The 22,508-nt window shown below is 38.4% G+C and overlaps 1 protein-coding gene across 2 annotated transcripts in view; it reads left to right on the top strand.

Annotated features, from left to right (window-relative positions):
* Positions 1-645: 645 nt before the first annotated feature.
* rhpn2 (rhophilin, Rho GTPase binding protein 2) overlaps positions 646-22,508 on the top strand; it is a 28,301-nt gene continuing 6,438 nt past the window's right edge. Inside the window, exons 1-12 of one of the 2 annotated variants that reach the window (XM_079810936.1) lie at positions 646-902; positions 4,852-4,967; positions 10,993-11,121; positions 17,338-17,413; positions 17,853-17,930; positions 18,063-18,187; positions 18,575-18,741; positions 19,399-19,586; positions 20,448-20,604; positions 21,155-21,274; positions 21,365-21,559; positions 22,309-22,355. In XM_079810936.1, coding sequence (XP_079667062.1) covers positions 834-902; positions 4,852-4,967; positions 10,993-11,121; positions 17,338-17,413; positions 17,853-17,930; positions 18,063-18,187; positions 18,575-18,741; positions 19,399-19,586; positions 20,448-20,604; positions 21,155-21,274; positions 21,365-21,559; positions 22,309-22,355 — 1,467 coding nt within the window. In that variant the 5' untranslated portion in view covers positions 646-833. Of the gene's footprint in view, positions 903-4,851; positions 4,968-10,992; positions 11,122-17,337; positions 17,414-17,852; positions 17,931-18,062; positions 18,188-18,574; positions 18,742-19,398; positions 19,587-20,447; positions 20,605-21,154; positions 21,275-21,364; positions 21,560-22,308; positions 22,386-22,508 lie in introns of both variants that reach the window. The other variant, XM_079810935.1, reaches the window with a different exon arrangement.

Below are 22,508 nucleotides of genomic sequence, written 5' to 3'. Positions count from 1 at the left end.
TACTGCAATTCCACTGTGGTAGCGTTGCCACATGGAGACATTGATATTTCTCAATTTACAGTAAAACTAAAGTTGATTTGTAAATAAAATATCTAATTTACATTCCAAAGATGCTGCAAAAAAATCCCACTTGAGAAGAGATGTTTAGAAATGAGGTTATTAGAGCAATTTCTAGAAAAAATCAACAGGTGTATTCTGTGCGAGTGTGACAGTGAGAAAGAGAGTTTTGGAGGGACATTTAAATGTAATTTGACTTAAAAACAGCACATCGTTGGCTACTTTAAGGTCTGCCCTTTTAATTTCCATAGTGCAATATATTGTATATTTTCTGAATAACAAGGAAATTCATTAGTAGAAATTCATTCTTGCCATATACGGGATATAGCCTACTGAGTTGACAAAATAATGTAAAAACCAAACTCTTTACAGCACTGTTATATTTTGAAAACTATGACATGCATAGTTGTCGGCAGCTGGTACGGACTATCCGTCTAGTTAAACAGTCACCAATGTCTGAGCTAAATATAGCGTTGAAGCTGGGCGTTTATAAGCAAGTCGAATCGGGGCGTGGCAATTGCGCAGGTGAGACCCAACAGGCCCCGCCCACTGAGGGGCAGCTCCCCTGACGCGTGACGCATCCGGAGCGGGGCGGGACGGGGAAGTGCAGCGCAAATAGCGAATGCTGCTGAATGTGATTAGGAGAGTTTGGACAACAGTGGAGCATCAAGAGATATCTGAGATCTCCTTGGAGACACACACCCGTTGAGCCGCAGGAACTTCTTACGACTTCTGCTTTCTGAATTTCATCGAAGCCATCGGTTGAGAATTCAGAAATGACGGACACTCTTATTCCCAATGGTTGCAATACCAACGGACCGGTGGAGAATGGCTACTTCAAAAAGGTAACGTTAAGAGAGACTCGAAGTGTAATTTCTTTTTTTCTCGAAGGTTCCGGAGCTGACGTTAATTTCTTCGAGAACTTTTATTAGTCACGCCATTAGAAGTAGCATCACTACAGTTTAGCTAGTGCCGTTTTAAGAAGATACTTGACTTATTTTATGTTCTTTCATGAGTTGTAAAACGTGAAGGAAGGACCAGGCATTCAGCTTCCCTCCTTCGTAAGGTGTTTGTAATAGGATCTGTTGGAGATGAACTCACATCTGTGGGGCATGTGGACGTTGGCGAGCTCTGCTGCTGCCCAAACAAAACAATGCCAAGCGAAGACAGTTTAGACTCAGAAACAATTAACCCGGTATATAATTTCTTATTTGAAGCAATACTATCCAACTGATTTCTGTATTTTATTCGTTTGGTTTCTTAATTGCAATTTTTATGTCAATGTCCCTTACAAAAAAATACCATGCTAACACGATAATAAATAATGCTAACTAGAAACAAAGCAATTTAGTTCGTTATTTCATGTCCTGCCAAGTTTCTGCATTTTGAAGGCAATGAAAACAAACGTAGTGGATGTATCTCTGTAGGCTATGTGCTATTAAATATTATGTGCATAAAATGGGTTAGAATGTATTGGAGGTAGAAGTTAAAATCACTAACTTAAAAATGATAATAAACAAAAACTGGTATGAGGGAGGAACACATTTATTAATCTGAACGCATTACATTTATACTACAACATTACATTCAGAATCACTGCTCTTATTTAAAAAATACAATTTCTTCTGTGATGTGTATAATTTTATACTTGCTTTTAATGTCTAGCAAGAAATATTTTCGAAAACTAGAACTATTGCATTGCTGTTCAGCTGCGCTCTGTCTGACTCACCTGCAGTCACATATTACATACAGTTTTATTAGATTACTTTCATTTAGAGTCTCAAATTAGGAGCCACTGTCATAAATGTATTAACCTGACCAAAGACAATCCCATATTATATGTCACGATTTTGCTGAACTATGTGGTTATTATGGTGAATTATATTTAAGCAAGTTGTGTAAAGAGTCGTTTTTGGCATTGTCTTGACAACTTCTCTGAGTGTCTAATCATACCAATGCTTATGAATATCTTGAGTCTTCTTGTGTGTACATCTATATGTGTATATGGAAAGGTAACGTGTGACAGGTTTCCTCCATTTATCCTAGACTCTGGATTTTAGTTTTGGTAGTGTGAATGGCAGCTGAAGAGGTCTATTGTCTCTGTTGAACTCTCCTCTGTTTGAGAGAGTATCTATTGGGCTTTGTTGTTCAGGGCTTCTTATTGATATTAAAGTGGTTGATGCAAAAGTGGCCTGCATAGTGATTTGTTTCTACAGTTTCCCCTGGGATGTTTTTCTGAAGGCTCTTCCACACAAAATGGTTAGTGAAATAACTAAATGTATCACAGACTTTCACAGGTTTTCTGAGTTAATGTGGGCAGATATGGTTATGGGACTGCAAAGCTGATTGGATTTTAGAGGAAAGGCAGTTTTTGTTTGTTTAGTACATTTCCTGTGTCTCATTTTAATTTATTACATGAATTCTTTAAAAATGAGTGTGGTCGCCGTCTGCAGCGAGAAGGTTTTAGGCCTGTTACCAGGTGGGGGCTGGTTCAGACCGGTGATGTGGTTTTGGTCTATTTCCTCCTGAGCTGATCCTGCGTGGAGAAACTGAATTGCATATTCAGCATTTTTTTTTCTTCTTCATTTTTCCTCCTATTAGCGTTGCATCTGCCCAGTGACAGTACATAGCCAAACCACAAACATTAATGAAACACAGATGCTCCCATCTCATGTTCTGGCATAGGCAGGAGAAGCTGTTCATTGCTTTAGGATTAGTATAACATGGCTTCTGAACATCTCGCAGTATTACGGAGATTAAGTAAAGTGATCGAACTGCTATGAGTAAGACGGAACGAGTGTGTCTTAAACTAAAGTGCAAACATTCATCAGAATGGCATACACTCTCTGTTGCATAATTATTTAATGTTTACTGGAACCCAACTTTGCTACCCCAACGCAGAGACCAAACGGGTAGTTTATTTCGAGATGTCCAAAGCTGAGAATAGAAATTAACATTTGTTTCCGTACTGTAGTCTCTTATGTGTGTGGATACTCGCCATACAGTTGCATAATACTGAACACTTATACAACTCAGTTGAGGCCCTGTTTTTGGTCTCATTTGTGTTTTGGTTTGATTAAGACCTTGTTTCTGCTCTGTCTGCACTGTTAGTCCAGGGTAATTGCTGTGTGATATTTTGGAACGCAGTTGCACTGGCAGCTTTTTGGATCTGCTCCGCTAAACATTGCCCTGGGTCAGTATTCTAGAATGTGCAGAGGTCACGTCTGGTCCCTTTGACAACCACTATTGCTTGTTTTGAGAGACTGCCCATGTTTACACTGCAGCAGACTATGGTTTTCTTGTTTCAGGTTGCTACATTTACATTCAGTCAGGTTATTAACATTAACAATTGACATCCAAAATTTTAATTCAGTTGACTATAGCGTTCAACCTGTATTGTGTGAAGTGTGAACAAAACCTCACGGGGCAGCTAGTCTGTCATGTAATGCAATATGAGAGGCTCTCTGCACTGTTCGTATCTCACGTGTGTTGCGTTTTTTCATTCGGGGTTTTGGTAACTCCTAGAGACGGAGATATGAGCTGTGTGTTATCTGAAACTTTTAGATGTATTTACTGTCTCTCTTTCACCGGAGCTGTTCTCATCTGCACTTCTCAAAGCATTGTAACGCCACAGTCTGTTAATTAAGATTTGATAGATAAATCTCGATAGTAATCATTATTAAAAAATTGTCAAATAAGACTTTCAGGTAGTATGAAAGTCACCATCTATAACATTTACATGGGATTGACTTTGGTTATACAGAGGGTATTCAAGCTGCTACTATAACATAACAATTCAAGAGTCCCATGATTTTGTTGAAATTTTGTGAGCAAAAAAGGTCGATTGTCCATTCCTAATAGTATAGCAACGCATGAAACGCCACTCCACAGAGGTCATCTTCAAACCAAACAGCATTCCATGGCTACTTCATGTGACCATCTTGAACCCAATGTGAAATCTATGCAGGGAATTTTTTTCGCCCTCACTTGAAAATCCGGATCGCATGGATTCCTATTGAAATTACTGAATTTTGAATTTTGCCAACAATAAAAAATGTTTTACAATGTTTTTTTTAAAAGTGTAAAAATTTACACTTTTAGTTTGGTTGTTTATCCTAGACAGGGACTGACTGAATGTAGTCAGTAGCTGCCTTTTATACATTAAACTCGGTAGTTGTCGGATTGACAATCTACTGTTCACACAAGCAGCAGTCGCTATCAGTATTAATGAAGCAGTCAGTTTTTCATAACTTAATACATTAGGACTGGGTTGTAATGAAATAAAATTTAGATTACTTCACCCTTCAAAGATGGTGTTCTTTCCTCTGTGCTCAGTCACAGGCTAGCTAGTGTACATACTTTCAGAAGTAGACTGTTTTCACAGTATCCCATAGAATGTTTGTCAAGATAAGAGCAGTAAGCAGTTTGCTATTTTAAACATCTAGATTGATACCAGCCTCCTATAAATCAGACCTCCTCCCACAGCTATCAGATTTATGACAGATAGATACTCTCTCTATAGGCGTGTCTGGGTGATTGATCCTTACATCATGTACAGTGTACGCCACACCTTACTGACGTGACAAGGTTTATGCGTTGGCTGGCATGTACTTGTGTGTTTATCATTTATAGGAACAATGGAATGCAGTTGTTGTTTATAAGACTGTTAAATGTTAACGGTGTATAAAAACAGGCAATACATTCCTTTTATATTCGCTGTCAATAAGGAGCCCTCACCCCAAGAACCATGTAAACTGTTGTTAATCTCTTTCTCTCTATTTCTTTCTCTGACAGGGATGTAATCCATTTGCTCAGACGGGCCGCAGTAAACTACAGAATAAAAGAGCTGCTCTTAACCAGCAAATCATCAAACAGATGAGGATGAGAGCTGGAGCAGAGAACCTTCTCAAGTAAGTCAAGCACACTTATATGTGGACACAAACACAAGGGCAAGAGCTCATTTATCACCTTCACCTCGCATGTTAGTCTACGTGTGTGGATATGCAGACATCTTTTGTATAATAACCCAAAATAACCCAATAATGTTTAAGCGTATTGACGAAACAAGTTTATTTTTTAAAGAAATTTCTGTAGTCTTTCATTGACCATTTGGTTACGTTACAACATCTGTTTTGAAGTGTCTGGCTGTAGGCCGTAGAGCCTGGCTCTGTCTGGTAAATCACTCCCCTGTTTTGGAGGAATCCTTTGCTGTTTTTGTGGTGAGGTTTCAGTCAGAAGCCTTGCTGCTAACCGGTCGTCAAAGAATTTCTCTATTTGTGCAGGAGCCAGTGTGTGGAGCTCATCTGCACTAGAGGTCTTCACGGGTCCAAAAATTCATACCCGAACCCGAAGAGACCCGTAATGTGCTTAACGGAACCGACCCGGACCCGTCTATTATTTCAAAAGCTGGACCCGGACCCGTGAAGATCCGAGAAATGCCAAAAACGTAGTACCCGGAACCGACCTGGACCCGTCTATTATTTAAAAGCTGGAACCGAACCCGGCGTGAAGACACAGACCCGACTGGACCCGTTTGTCACATATTCCACAATAACTGATATTAACAAGTCAATAAACAAGTTATGAAAAATATAACTTTTTGTCTTACCTAGCCGTCGTCTCCCTTCCTTGTAACGTTACTTGTGATGCATTACATCCTTGCCAAAAAGTTAAATCCATGTTATTCCTCTCTTGTTATTCCAAGCATGCTTAATTCACTCATCATTTCAGCTTTAAAAGTCCACTTTATGTCACGGTGACGGATGACAAATGCGTCTTTGCAGATTTGCATTTCGACTCGAGTTAACTCGCATAATAACTTTGACTGTTTGCCTTTTTGAACTATAATAGCGATTGCTCGTTCGGTGGCCGCTGACGTCCGCATTATTTATTTGCTATAATCTCTGTGAGCAAGCCTGACCACCAAAACTTTAAGAAATAAGACGGTTCATTCATATTATTATTAAAGTCAATCACAGCGGAAGCTCGGGTTGCCATAGAAATGACACGCGCGTGATACTGCGCACATGCGCGGTGGCTGGAGCAACCTGAAATATGAGCTTTTTTACGCAATTTGAGCATCATAGAAAACATTTGTGACAGTTCAACTGAGATTTTGTTGCTGATTTTAAATATATTATTTAAATATAATTTCAAATCAAACTTCAACAGTGCGTCACACGTAGACAGCACTTACTTTTTTCTCATGTTTGTCCACAATATGCATGAAGGATGCCCGGACAGAAGAGGTGCCGTGGGTTTAACTTCTTTATATTCGTTGTTTTTTTAGCTTTTTTCACACATCACTCATGAAGGTAACCATTATTAGCTATTACCGTGCGCTTGCAGAGAGAGCGCGAGAGAGAGAGAGAGAGAGAGAGAGAGAGAGAGAGAGCGAGCGCGTGAGGCGAGCGAGCAAGAGAGAGAGAGATCGCTCGTGTTTTTCTTCTTTCTTTTTTTTAAACCTTATTTCCCGGCTCACACTTTTCTTATCCTAATTTTACAGTTGCAAGTTACAAAAAACACACAAGCAGTGCTGACTGACTCTGATCACGGGCAGGTGTTCTCCGAGGCCGGATCGACTCGGGTATTAGACGCAATGTTAAACAGACCCGGGACCCGTAGTAATAGATTGGGACCCGACCCGGACCCGGCTGATCATTTAAAATATAGACCCGAACCCGTACGGGTCCCGGGTCGGGTCCCGGGTCCACGGGTCTCGGGGGCTCCGTGAAGACCTCTAATCTGCACTCTCATCTGATCGTCAGGCGTGCCTTTAGCAATTTTTACCTTTAGATTTGTAGTTGATGATAGACACAGTAACATTGTGCCTTTGTTATAGCTAATGACTAAAGAGGCTGGGAATGCTATATGTCAGATTTTTCAGACCTGATATATACCAGTGGAGCCCAGAGCTAGGACATTGAAACCTGAAACCTTAAAGTGTATTGTTACAATGTCAATAAATGAACAATGTTAACTCGGCCTCTGTGTAACTTAGATCAAGAAATTAACTTTTATTTGTCAGCAAATGTCTGCTGGATGATGCGTTTGCTCCAGGACTTTCATGAAAACTACAGATTAGTCTGTATTTTTGTATCCTCGCCCTTGGACAGTCGGATCGACAGAGGGTTATTAACAAAATTGTATCGTACTAGATCTACTCTTTAAACCGCATTATGGTAAAAACTGAATACTATGGCAACAGCTTTCTTACCTGTACACAACAAAGTCTTGCTTTTGGGATGAACTGACAGAATGTGTTCGTATAGTCATCCAGTTTGAAATTTTGACTGCTAAAACAGTGGTTTTTCAGATTTTCCATCACCCTACTTTGCAGCCTATAGCTACTCTCTACAATGCGCTGGATCCTTCACTGGTAACTAAAAGTAACTCACTCCAGGAAAATATTTACTCTTTGAATTCTTTACTCTTAATTGAACGAAACAATTAAAAATAAGTATTTCCTACTAAAGCAAGGTGGTCTTTGACTCTGGTCAAGCATATCCATAGCAGACTAGTGGGAGTGGCCTTAGACGGCAACATGCAAGTGCATTTATGGGTGTTTTTGGCAAAAGGGAAATTTTCTCTTGTCAGGTAGCACCGATTTCAAAAATCTTTTCAACTTTATACTGTATTAGGCAGCCACGCTAGGGGTGAAGTACCCGTTTAATATCTTAAACTCAATTATAAACTTGCTTTGCTTAGATCAATTTATTTTGAAAAGTATGTTCTTTGCGATGCATTTACCATGGCAAGTCCTTTTTCGAACATTCTAGCAGCCAGCTGTCAACTATCAAATGCTGGCACTGATTTGAATGGTAACCGCTGGTCAGCCATGCGTACTATAGCTGAACCAGACAAGAGAGGAAAAAACTGCGTCTAACTAAAAAAATGCAAAGTATCATGCAAATATTTTTTTAGTGTCACCTTTCTGGCTTTCTGTAGCACGCTAATATGGCGCCAAGGAAGAACATTTTCATACAAAAGAACACATCAGTTCACAGAATGTTAATGCCTTTGGTGCTTGTAATGAATCATTGTGAATTAGAATTTTGAAACGATTGTTCAGTTTGTAACTAGTAACGTTTTTGAGTAGTAATTTAATTATTGTCTACTGGGCTGAAAACATAAACCAAAACAACTGTCATTTTAAATTAGCCTTTGTTAAAATGATTAATATAATATATATTTGTCCAAGTGAGTACATTCATTTTCTTCAATTGGTATGGCTTAATGACAAAATTGACGATGTGTCACTGTTGATCAGTGATAATTTTTTTTTGGCACACACTATTATGATGTGCAGTAAACAGAATGTCATTACCTTAAAATAACTCTCACACTGATTATTTAGTTACATAACTACTGTTTTTTTTTTTTTAAATGATTTTTGTTTTTGAAAAGTCTCCTATGCTCACCAAGGCTGCATTTTTTTTTGTTCAAAAAGTAATTCACAGGTTTCTATTTTAATATATGTTCAAATGTAATTTATTCCTGTTATGTCAAAGCTGGATTTTCAGCATCATTACTCCAGTCTTCAGTGTAACATTACTTGATCCTTATAATCAATGTTGAAACGGTGCTACCTAATATTTTTGAGGAAACCATAATACAATAAGGATTCTTTGATGAATAGAGAAAGTAACCGCATTTATTAGAACCAGAATTCTTTTGAAACGATGTGAAAGTCTTTACAGTCACTTTTGAATTTAATGCGTTTGCTGAATCAAATGTATTAATGTTTGAAAAATAACTGATCAAAAGTTTGAATGGTAATATGCATATTTTGGCCACAATTTTTGTCCTATTTTTTTCCCTTTCAGCTGCTGAAGTTTCAGTTTATCTGTGGTTTTGAAAAATGCTGTAACTGTTGATGTAAATTGTGTCAGGACACGGAAGCTCTGATTGTACTTTGGTTTGATTGTTGGACATAATTTGCCTGATTTAAATGGCCAGAAATATAAGACTGTCTATCAGATTGTTATCAGTTCTGTTCAAGGAAGCAAAACGAGAAACACTGACATCTTCTCAGCAAACACCCACGCTCATGCCTTTGCAGGCATTCAGAAAGGACAGATATTTGTGAAGTTTACAGAACTGCTGTTGCATCTTGTTGTGAAAATCACAGCTCATACATTACATTACCTCTCTCAAGAGCTCCCAATGCTTTTCCCTGTACGATGAGCTCAGCACACACTGTAACATTGGACAAACCGGTCGCCATGGGGATGTTAAGTGTGTCTGTTGTCTCTATGGTTTTGAAGGACACACCTGCTGGGTTGGTCCTTGGAACATAGCATTTGATTGGCACTGATGTCAAAGTAGCTTTAAATCATTTGATTGGCGCTGACGTCAAAATGGCTTTAAATCTTAAAAGAACAATAAAGTTTGGACAAGCTCTTTTGACTAAGAAATCATAAATGAGTCTCCTTTCTTTTACTCTAAAGGAGTTTGGTGCTTTTATTCCCAAAAAATCTAGTCAAATTCCCTCCAGTCAACAGGTGGTGGTTGTGACAGGTATACTAGTGAGGTGAGGTCATTGCAGTGCTGTGATGCAAACGGCCCTGAGGTCTTCTGTCAGCCTGTTTAACACGTCCATGCAGGCACGTACACAGACTTGCATAAATGCATGTCAGCAGAACCTGTTAAAATTAGGCTGTTTGAGAGGTGACGGTAGTGTGTCTCTCACACGTACATGCAAACGCTGCCTGAGGATCTCTCTGTCGATACTTCAGTGAAACACTCTAATTACTTCTGTGTTTAATGTGTGAGTCAGATCTAAAGAAGGCCTGGTATGTATTTTAATGATCTACATGAGTCAGTTTTATAGCCCTTCATTAGAGTCGGATGTCTGAATGTTTTTCTTTACCTGAGCTCATTAATATTGGGATGAGGTGTGGATTCTTTCTCAGTGTCTTTACCTTCCATTCGTAGCTGCTCTATCTTCAGAGGCGATCTGGAATGTTCTCTCATTCATGGGTCTCAGAGGTTTGTGGTTCATGGGAGAAAGGATACCCACATAATGGATCGATTGTAAGAAGTTATCTGCTTTTATTAACCTCCCTTCCCCCACATGCCTAGCATAATGTTTCTCTCTCCCCCTCTGTATTTCTCTATCTTTCTGATCTAAGCGGCTGTAATCCACATTCTTGTGTGTTTGTTTGAGTGAGCTCACATGCCCGACCGGTTTCATTGAGTGCTAATTTTGTGGCGTCCCGCCCTGCCAATGTGCCTTTGGGTTTGTGTACAGAATAATATATTGTATACACTTCATGAGGACTTTAAGATTTTTTTAGACCCCTTCCGCTGTTGAAACTGAACCACTGCATTATAATAGAAGATGTGAAAAGCAGAGAGAGGTTAATCTCCCACTCAGGTTGATGCCCGATTCCATCAGTGAGGGATATGGTGGGTATTATACAAGGACAAACAGGACTCATAAAAGTTATATTTACTCAAAAATTAAAGCACATCCTGATCCACATTATGTCACCCAATGAAATAAGAAATCATTTTACTACATGTGACTAGTGTAACAATTTAGTTTTTTTACTTATATTTTTTCACTTGCTCTGTTTTTCATCACCATCAAAAAATAATAATAGCAACAACACACAATAATAACATAATAAAAATCATCATTATGCGATTGCAATATATTTATATGCATTTTATGTATTATGTATTTTTTTTTCTTAGTTTTAATTCTAACCTTTATGTACTTGCCACTGATTTTTATCATGTTCCCTGAAGCACACAAAATGACAAAGGCTCCAGTCTTATCAGCCTCTCCCTTCTGTACTGCAGATGTTGAACTAGCAGGACATTTCAAACCAGAGACATTGTGAAATTGTGTGACTTATGCCATGTTGATAGTTACTGTAGATACAACCTCCACTTATCCTCTCTCTCTTTCTCTCTCTCTCTCTCAAGGGCGACATCCAATAATAAGGTTCGGGAGCAGGTGGTGCTGGAGTTGAGTTATGTCAACTCGGATCTACAGCTTCTTATGGAACAGCTGGAAGGACTCAACAGCTCTGTGGAAGTTTATCAGAACGTACAGTAAGTACACGCATATATCACTGATTAGGATGAAGAAAGATATAGTGACAACTCAAGGCAGATTAAGATCCATTCTAGAGACAGAATGTTACTACTCGCACATGTCCAGTTCATCTGACTCGCTGATGAATAACAGTAATGTAAGGGCTGTGTACAGAATGATAGAGCAGACTCCCTGCCGAACTTCCTGCTCCCTGCCCTTTATTATCACATGCTAAACAGAGTTATATTTCATGTTAACTAATGCATTAACTAATGTTAAGTAATGCAACCTTATTGTAAAGTGTTACCATCACGTTTTCTCTACTGATCTAGGAGGAAATTGTGGAATGCATTTAAATATGGTTTATGAGTGTTAAACAGAACTGAAAGAACTACATGGTTATTGGTAGATGAAAGCATAATTAAATTGGCCAAGGGATGTGTAGAATTTAGTGAATGATAGATGTTTGAATTTTGCGGATATCAGCAAAGCTTTTTTTGGAATTCTGTGGCTACAGATTCCATGTAAGCCTGCACATAAATTTCCTGCGATTTATGAAGGAATTTGCTCTTGCTACACAGCCATAAGGCCTTCCTATAAGAATTTTAAGAAAGTTCAAATTAAAAAAATCTCTCCATGTTAAAGCTACACTGTGTAACTTTTTTAGTTTATTCTTAGCTAAAAACACTTAGTTCTTTCAAAAATATATGTGCTCATTAATGTATATTTACTTCTTTCAAGTAATAAAGTATTCTCGTAAGTTTATAATATGCCATCAAAAATACATACGGTAATGGGTTCGAATGCGGGTCGCCATGTTGCCCCTCCATCTTGAAAGTACATCAGCCAAAGAGGGACATACCCGTGAATTCAAGCTTCACCTTTCGCGTTTTAACACTCGATGGCACCGTGGCGAATGTGGAAGAGGTCGAACTGGAAGCCATATTAATCTTGGACTAAATCGGCCACCGTAGGAGTTAAAACGAAATTGTAATTGAGAGGAAGAGAAACTAATATTCACTGGATGGTCATATACATTTTCACCGCTAGATGGGGGAAAATATCACACAGTGTAGCTTTAAAAAAATCTGTCTCATCAACTGAAGGACAACAATGCAAATTTTAGTAAATCAGATGTTGACCAAGTCATTGTTTGTAATCTAATTGCATCCACATAGCTTTTACACTAAAGCTAAGATGAATACTTTTTTGTGCTAATTTCAGTGTTTTTTTAGAAGTCACCATGAAATCAAATTTGAATGGAATATTGCAGTTTTATTATAAATGATTTAGTCATGCACATTTTTTTTTAAAGTTCATGTGCCTTCATAAAAAAACATCTTTACTAAAAACATTAACATCCTCTCCCCCTCTCATCGACATCTCTTCTCTGATAACTTGTGCACCGGCACAAGGGCGGGACAATAATCCAGTCATTCAAATGAGATTGCAGAAATTAACTAAGCACAACAATTCAACAATCCCATCAAATCCAGATGGGCAAAATCAAGTCCTGCTCATCTTTTTTTTTTCTTGTTTGAGAAGCCTTTTCGCTTGGATATACATTACACGAGGGAGAAAAAGACTATTGCAATTTCTGTTTCTTAAACTGAAGAAATTCCTGGAAAGTACGTGTTTTGAGCACCAGCAAATCTTAAAAAATTATATCCGTATACGGCGCAATATGCCTTGCAGTTTATGTCAAAGACGGATGAGCATGGCCTGCAGCACTTAAAGGGATAGTTGGGCGCCACTGCGGTCTGTGTGGGTCCTAGTGCCCCAGTATAGTGATGGGGACACTATATTGTAACAAGCACCGTCCTCCGGATGAGACGTTAAACCAAGGGTTTGACTCTCTGTGGTCATTAATAATCCCTGGATGTCTTTCGGAAAAAGAGTAAGGGTTTAAACCCGGCATCCTGGCCAAATTTGCCCATTGGCCTCTGTCCATCATGGCCTCCTAATCATCCTCATATACTGATTGGCTTCATCTCTCCTCTCCACCAATAAGCTGGTGTCTGGCGCAATATGGCTGCCATCGCATCATCCAGGTGGATGCTGCACATTGGTGGTGGTTGAGGAGATTCTAAGGGATTCCCCTTCTAAACGTAAATCGCTTTGAGTACCCAGAAAAGCGCTATATAAATGTAACGAATAATAATAATAATAATAATAATAATTATTATTATTATTAATTTGACTAGAAACACTGGAGACCAAACATTTTAATTTTTGAAGGGTCTCTTCAGCTGATGCTACCCAATGTTCCCTCCATTGCTATATACCCATATACTTAAGAAATAATCTAAACTTGGCTGATAAGACATGGGCTGTAGGTTCATTGGTCAATTGGGTACATCTTCTCGAGTTTCTTTACATGTATCAAATTCCCAATAGAAAGAGACTCCACTCCACACAACTGGGCAGACAGGTTTATGCAGAGTTGGTTTGACAGGCTGATGATTCTGGTGAATCCTCAAGCTCATCCTCCTTTCTCAAACACATGCCACATGCGTCCCCTCTCACGTGTCAGAAGAAGTTTTCTTTTTAATTTTGTGTTTCTGCTTCCTTTTGCATGGTATCACAATTTTAGAGTGTATGACAAATTCTCTTACTGCATCAAATTCTTTCAAAATCATCATGTGAAAAAAATGTCACGGCTTAGAATGGTCATAGCGTAAGATAGATGGCAATAGGGAGAGAAAAACATGTCATCTATATGCAAGGAGGTTTAAATGTTCTTTCTTTAGGCATACAAAGTAAACCCTGCAGCCAAAATGAAAGGCTTCATTAGTGGCACTGCAGTCATGCTTTTGTGACTGTCATACGGTGTATGTTTTGTTTATTTTGTAGGCTTTGAGTGTGTTTCCTTGGTTACGTTTGGATTCTTGTCCTCTTTAAATCCTCTCTAAGCCCTCTTTTGCCTCTCAGACCACTGTGAGTGAAAGTGTGTGTGTGCATGTATGCACCCTTGAGTGTCTTTGGCCTGCTTCACTCTCTGCACGAGAACAGCCGTTTTTCTCTGCTCTAAGAAAGTTAAGCCATATTTTCAGCTCAAACCCGGCTTAACTGAGCAGTGCTGGCCTAGTTCTTCATCAGCATTAGCTTCATAACATGTTGAGGCTTACAGTCTGAAGTTTGTTCCTCTAGGCCAAGCACTAATGAAAGCGTGTTTATCCCCTGTGCCTGAAGGGTTCATAGTAAACCAGAAAAACCTCCTGCAGACATCTGCACCTGATTCTGAACCCCTGACCTCCTACATCCATAATTATAACTCACTTTAAAGCTGTAAACATGAGAGACCTTTTTTCCTTCTTTTTGAAGTAAAAGTGTGGTATGTGTTAAAGGGATGGTTCGCTCAAAAAAAAAAAAGTGTCATCTACTCCCCCTTAATGTTGTTCCTTGTATGACATGCTTTCTTCTGTTGAACACAAAAGAAGGTATTTTGAAGAATGTTTTAACTGTTTTAGTCCATATAATTAAAGTCTTTGGTGTCCAAAACAACACCATTGTATGGACAAAAAAAACCCTCCCAAATAATACTATACTAAATATAATCTCTTGTCTTCATTTTCGTTCCCAGTTTAACCAAGGCACAGGTTTGTTGACCGAATGTATGTTTCTTATGATTTAAGAACTTTTTTTTTATTTGTTTTGTCGATGAATAAACCCTTTAGCTCTCTTGTGCTATGATCTGTCCTGTAACAGATGGGGTTGGCTCAAATTATGCTTCAATAAATCAGAATTCAACAATCTGAAGTTGTCTGCCGTTGGTTGAGAGAAGCCCAGCATAGGTAGCTTGGCTACCAGCTTACAGGGTGGCGACTTTGAAGAAACTAAAATTTCAGTTTGTTTGATTTTTGGTCCCTTAGTGATTCCAATACTTCCATTTCTGTTATTGCACACTTTTAATGAATTTACTATTACTTTGCAATGGTACTAATAGCAGTAATAAAGCAGTAGGTGTGTCAGTTTTAGACAGGCATTGCATTTGTGAGTATATTTGAGGTTGTGCTTTTTGACTTTGAAGGGCTGGTGCATACTGCATACAAGCCTGCATTCTCTCTCCAGAAGCTCCGGTTACTCTCTTCCTCCGCACTGCAAATGTGTTTCTTCAAATTTCTACAAACCTGCTTTTTTTGTCCTGTAAAACAAACAAAGCCTATATCACCTCCTGAGTGTGAGAAAAGGAATATTCCCATTGGTGCAGTGTTATCACCTGTGTTTCATGCACAGAAGACCGAACAGAACAAGGTCTTCCTGTAGCTGTACACAATGTGGCATTCTCTTTTGCACCTGGCTGCCAGCTTACTCTGTGTGTGTGTGTGTGTTTGTGTGTGTGTGTGTGTGTGTGTGTGTGTCCGTATAAGTACAGAACTGCATTCTTTCATTTCTTTCATGCCCTGCACCCCCCTCTATCCCTCTCTGTCTGTTTTTGAAACAAACTTTTCTTCTCATGGCCTGAAGAGCGTAGAGGAAAAAAACCTGTCTTCTGTTTTCTGTGTCACTGCAGTTCCCAGAATGTTCTCTGCACAGTGGTTTGCATTCTTTTAAGTTCTCATTACATAGTGCACTGAATAACATTTATATGTATATGTATATACTATATAGGTCCTCAAGTAATGTTCTGTTCCAGAATTTGAATGCCTGACTTAAACAAACTTCTTCTTCTCCTGCCTCTTGGTTACACTTTACAACAAGGTTCAATTTGTTAACCTTAGTTAATGCATTAAATAACAATGAACAATACTTATACAGCATTTATTAATCTTGATTATTTATATAAACATAATTGTTCATTGTTTTTACATAATACATTAATGAATGTAAATTTATACAACTCAAAATTTTAAAACCGTTTTAGCATACACTACCGTTTAAAAGTCGATGGGTTTATGTAAGAAAAATATCCATATTTAAAATTGTATAAAGTTAAATATCTAGCTTCCTCCAGACCGCCTTCTGTATTCGACTTACGCAGAAAGTTTAACGCCTCTCACAGTTCAAAATGCTTATACTACGTCCGATGTCATAGTTACGCAGTTGCGCTTTTTCTCTAAGTTGAATACAGAAGGTGGTCTGGAGGAAGCTAGATATTTTACTTTATAAAGTTTTAAAAATGGATATTTTTCTTACACAATCCCGTCGATTTGCTTCAGAAGACCTTGATTAACCCCCGAAGCTGTGTGTATTTTTTTAAATGGATGGCTACCATTCATTGCCATTATAAAGCTTGTAAGAGCCAGGATATTTTTTTATATAATATAATATAAAGAAGAACGTCATATACACCTAGGATGGCTTGAGGGTGAGTAAATCATGGGCTAATTTTCCTTTTTTTGGTGAACTATCCCTTTAAAATACAGTAGCAACAGTCATTTTGTGAAATAATATTATTTGGCTATAATTTTAAAACAGTTGTCTATTTTAATATATTTTTCTGAATAAAGTTCAAAAGAACAACATTTATCTTTTTCAAGAAATATTTAATAACATCATAAATGTCTTTGCAGTCTTGCTGAATTTTTTTCTGCTTTGTTGGGTTTTTTTATGCATAGAGAATTTATTTTACAGGCACATCTCCTTGAAGCACGAATTATATTTCCTCTGTCATTTCCTGCATCCAGCAATATTTCTCACAAACATTTCCCAGCACCACACTGGTGCTGCACTGTTATATGTCATCAAGATACAATCAGGATAGACCAGGGCTGCCTCTCATCAGTTCACACTCTCATGTGTTCTCTAGTCTGTCTTCACTCAGACTGCTTTGGGCTAATGCCCCACCAGTGCAAGCCCTGTAGTTAATGCAATGACAACTTGCATGTAAATTATATTGTGCTGAAGTTTACAAAGTTTGATCAGCACAAAATGTAGCAAACATACCCACTCCTACACATAAACCCCTGTCTTTGGTCACATTTTAATAGTCAATATTTTTCTATAATGCAAGTAGGTTAATGGGCTTGTGATGGTAAACCATCCTTTACTCGGGTATCAGCTGTTTTAGTCTTAGAGCTGATTGAAACTTTCAGAGAATTGTCGTAGTATTTGTAATGTGTGAAAGGGGTCACATAAACAAGTATGTCTCAGTTCTTAGTCACACACAGATTAGGAGGTCTGGCCATTTTGAGTCAGCCTTGAAGTCTTATTCTTTCTTACTGAAATACTGGAAGTATCCTCCTTTGGTTTTTCTAAATTTAATTTCTTCTCTCTTTTTATTAATTTTACAGAGAGACATCCAGCATCCCACTCATCCCTCTGGGACTGAAGGAGACAAAGGATGTCGATTTCTCTGTACCTCTCAAGGTCAGTTTCTTTCATATTGTTTACCTCAGTTATCAGGCGGCGAGTTAGGGGGCTTTCATGATTCTAAAAGCTTTTTTAAGTGAAAATAGAAAGTAGGTCACAGAATAATGAACAAGGAAGCCTCAATAATAAACAAAGACCCAATAAAACATTAGTTGCATTTTGAAAGTCTACAGTGATGTCTTATTATCTTATAAATAAGTGGGTGTTGAGATGTTTGTTGAGAGACAAGAATCAATCAGATGCTTCCAACCTGTAATTTAGCTGATCCGTAATGACATAGCCATGCAGGGGAATCTATGACACAGTGTCATTGTTACGTCTGTTTTCTTACTGCAGACAAGTTTAACAAGGAGAACAGGCCTGTGAATATGTGACCGTGTGGCCTTTTTCTTGTTTGCTTTGACATTATGAATGAATTGATGCTTTATTTGAACAGGACTTCATCCTGGAACACTACAGTGAAGATGGCTCAAACTTTCAGGATCAGATCGATGACCTGATGGACCAGAGACAGGTATTATACAACATCTGTGAAAGGTGCCAAGTTTAGGATAAAATAAATCTGTTTAGTAAAAACAGAGAGACAAGGCTAACCAATGAGACCAGTCTTATTAAAGGTCCTGAAGTAAATGTGTGTGTGTTTCAGGCCTGTCGGACCCCCAGTCGTAATCCTTCTGGTGTGGATTTGCTTGCCAACTACTTCAGTCAACTTTCCTTCTTGGAGACTCGGTTTTTCTCCCCTACACGCCAGCTTGGCATTTTCTTCACATGGTAGGTTGCATCTTGTTCACACCAGCAGTAATAGGCTTGTAATGAACTTATACACTACTGTATCTGCTGTAAACATAACTCATTCAGAGGAAACACACAACTGGTCTGACTGGGCTGTCAGGCTGCCTTTGTTGTTTCTATGTTTATACATCAGCTTTTTGTTTCATTTATGCCCTAGAGACAAAGGGAGATGACAGGATAAATAAAGAAAAGGTGCCATCTTAAAAAAAAAAAGCTGGAGAGAATTAATTGAACTGTTATAAAACATAAATTATGCAATTCCTACTAACACAGCATTGCATATGTAACCAAAAAAAAAAAAAAAAGCCTCACCTGTGGTTTTTTTGTCAACATGAGTTTTAACGCACATATTTTGTGCCTACGCAGGTATGACTCCTTTACCGGCATGCCTGTGTGCCAGCAGAACATCTCTCTGGAGAAAGCCAGCATGCTTTTCAATATGGCAGCACTCTACTCCCAGATTGGCACCCGTGTTGACAGACAGACACAAGCTGGACTCGAGGAAGCCATCGCTGCCTTCCAGAAATCTGCAGGTGAGAGGTTTTGAGCAGATGCACTTATTATATGCAGATACGTTTCCAAGTATCCAAAACTAGCCATGATTAACCGTGGATGAACTCCTGCCTCATGAGAACAGACATGTATTCAGGTTCTGGTTGTGTTTTAACTAGGAGGAGTGAACATGATGTAATTCTTCCCCCTCAACAGCAGATCTGTCACAGGCTCATGGGAACTCAGTGGCTTTTGTTGGTTTTTAACCTCCTTAAAATAACAGCAGCATAAAGAGAGATTTGGCTGGCTTTCTTAAGCTATCAAAACAGCCGACCCCTCTGCCTTTCATCACCTAGAATGTTTTGTATACCTCCACCGGAAAGAATGTCCAAATATGATCGCTCTCTCCTTTTGTTGTTGTTATTATGACAAAAATGGATTTACACACTGTCCTATAAGTCTTTTTTTTGTCTCTAAGATCTGTGTGTTTGCAAAAACATTAAATGAAGGAGATGACAATGCTATTTTACTTAAGCTATAATGTTGAGAAGCTTAAGAAATTATCTAGATTTTTCTGTTTAATTTACGCTTTGCTGTGGGCGGCAAATATAAGGAGACAAAGGCAAATATTGTATAGATATAATGTTGAATGTAATGTTGAATTCTGTCCGGTTTTGTTTCTGTATGTTCTGCTGTAGGTGTGCTGCACTTCCTGAAGGAGACATTTACACACACTCCCAGTTATGATATGAGTCCTGCAATGCTGAGCATGCTGATCCGGCTGATGCTAGCACAGGCGCAGGAGTGTATGTTTGAGCAGATCACTCTGCCAGGAATCCGAAATGAGTTCTTCAGCCTGCTCAAAATGGCCCAAGAGGCTGCCAAGGTACTTAAAAAAAAAAATCAAAGATATTACAGTTGAGAGATGCACAAATCTATCTGTAATATCAATCAATTATTGGCCAATAGAGTTTGTATTTATTTATTGGTCTTATGTGATATTTAATTATGCATGCTCACTTTCCCTATTTGTACTATTTTTATTAGCTTTGTTGTCATCGAACGGTCCCTTAAAGTAAATTTTTTGAAAACACTAATAATTTAATAACATTGCTAAATGTAATCTTTAGCAAATCTCAGAATTATCTCATTATATAATTATATAATTGAATAATCTCATTATATAATTGAATAATCTCATTATAATATATTGATGCCTAAATTCACTAGCTTTAAAATGATTCAAAGTAATTAATACTTTTATTTAGTAAAGATGCATTAAATGTATCAAAAGAGACATGTAAAGAGAGTAAAGACATGTACAGTATAAAGATTATTTATCTTATTTAGATTATATAACTTTCTGTTCATCAAAATAATCCTCAAATCCTTAATATTTAGTTTCGACAAAAATATTAAGCAGCACAAATATTTTCAACATTGATAATACGTGACACTGAAGACTGCTGAAAATTCAGCTTTGCCATCACAGGAATAAAATTACATTTTAATAAATAGTACAACAGAAAATAGTTATTTTATAACTTTTATAACTTATAATTACAGATTTTTGCCATGGTGTTCTTTCTGTTTTAATTCAACCTTGGAAGATCGGCATGAAGGGACATTTTTACATATAAATACATGACCTATTGATCCTATCACTATGCAGTTTTTTTTAAGCCTACAGTTACTCCTCTGTCCGGAGTGGTTGTGACATTTACCCCTCTCTCCTTTCTTTTCTCAGGTGGGAGAGACCTACAGTCAAGTTCACCAGTCCATGAGCCAGACGCCCATTAAGAACAACGTGCCTTTTTTCTGGACGACCATGTCCCATCTGAAGACCAATCACTACACCTCACTGGCCCATTACTTTGTCTCCACCGCTCTGCTTGACCACCAGTGTAAGTCAAGTAGCCAATCACAGCTCTTGGCCATCTCCCATTGGCTGACAGCCCATTGGAACCTTTAAAGGTTACCTTTGTGTCTCATTCATAGAAACTGTTTAATTTCCTTGTGAGAGCAGAGAAGGATTCAGGTATCGGTGCTTTAATGGACTTTATTCTGAGGAGCTTTTTTGAGGACGTAAAGAGGGAGGCAGATGAAAGCCAGAGACGGTTCAGTATCTCGGCTACTTTTGACAGTGTGCTGATAGACTGTGCCAGAACAAATGGGATTATGTAACATTCTCTTTGTTATTTAAACAGTCACTCCTCCATTCTCTCCCCCTGTCTTGTGTTTTTACGTCTCTATAACAGACAGTTTTGGCTATGAATGAGCTTATTTGGACCCAACCGACCGAGTAAATACACAATGGGATGTGTAAATGCCATAACATTTAACATAGCCTCAGTGGAATGAGATGAGATTTACAGGAATGTACATGTATCCTGTTTTATTGAACAAAACAATGCAATGTTTAAATATTGATGATACCTTTGTCTGCATGTATAGTGACGCCTACTGATGACGAGGACAAGCAAGAGAAGGCTCTGTCACAACTATATGATGCCATGCCAGAGGGACGTTCTCCTCTTGACATCCTGAAGAATAAGGACGACAGACGGAGAATAGGTGAGAGGCTCATACTTACCTGTGAGGTGTAAATGATTGGGATATTCCACTTTAGTACACTGAACTAATATTTTTTGTCTGTTTGCTCAGGTAAAGCTCATCTGCAGCGCTCCATCATGGGGCACGAAGAGGCCATCCGCACGCATTCTTGCTGTCGACACCTGCAAAAACTGGACATCCTGAGTGACATCCTGCAAGCTGGCCTCAAACGCTCTCTTACCAAGTTTGACCAAAATGACAAGGAAGACGAGTTTACAGACTACATGCTTGCACCAGATATTATCTGTAAGTCAGAGACCCCGTTTGCACCTGATATTAACACACACCCTGGGTGATCTGATCACAAGTGCTCAGTTTCAGAATGTTTAGTGACCACTCAGACCACATATGGACTTTGAGCATTCAAAATTTTTGCAAATACTGCAATGGTCGTAATATGACGTCACATTCTGCAGTGTATATGCAGTATAATTTCTTTCAAACTGTGCAATTTACTCCACTTTACTGCAGCACTGCAATCCTGCAGATTTTAGTTTGCGTTCTTTTAATTCAGCTAAGCGGTCACGCCATGTCGTATAAATCTTCTATTGGTCACACGTCTTAACAAATTTACAGGTCAGAGTGCTTAGCTTACGTTTCCGGTCTCTCACATTTGTATGCATATGAATGGAAATCAGTGTGTCCGCCCCTTTAGTTGGTAACCATATCACATTATAAACACTAATGCATCTGAAGGCATTTGTTTACACTTCCAGGTGTAAACAAATGTTTTGTCTTGCCTGATCACATGATTGGATTAATAGGGATTGATGTTATTTGCTCATTATGTAAACTTTGACAGTTCTGCTGTAGATTTTTAAATCTAAAATTTAACTTGTATGCAACCGGGAGGTTTTTATTTGGTTCATGAAGCATCACATTTTGAACTGTGTATAAGATTCTCAGAACAGGACCTGCATCTTACAGTAGGTAAGCAGAGTGGTAAGTTTAGTGTAAACATTCAGTAACATTTTTTTCCCCTCCTTCTCTGTTAGCTAAAACGGAAAAGAAAGCTGAGATGGAGATTCCAAGTACCACCAAGGTGAAAGTCACAGACCTATTCCATCGGCTGGTATGTGGGCTACTAATTTTACTCAAAAACAGTTTGAGCTCTTTTCACAGCACAGAAATGCTTGTGCAAATTTGCAACTTTTTTAGTACACAGAATAGTTTTGCTAATATTAAAGTATTCTGT

The sequence above is a fragment of the Gobio gobio genome, assembly GCF_949357685.1.
Source record: "Gobio gobio genome assembly, chromosome: 2".
Taxonomy (NCBI): domain Eukaryota; kingdom Metazoa; phylum Chordata; class Actinopteri; order Cypriniformes; family Gobionidae; genus Gobio; species Gobio gobio.
Note: the sequence above shows the minus strand (reverse complement) of the source record. Positions and strands in the feature narration are given on the sequence as shown.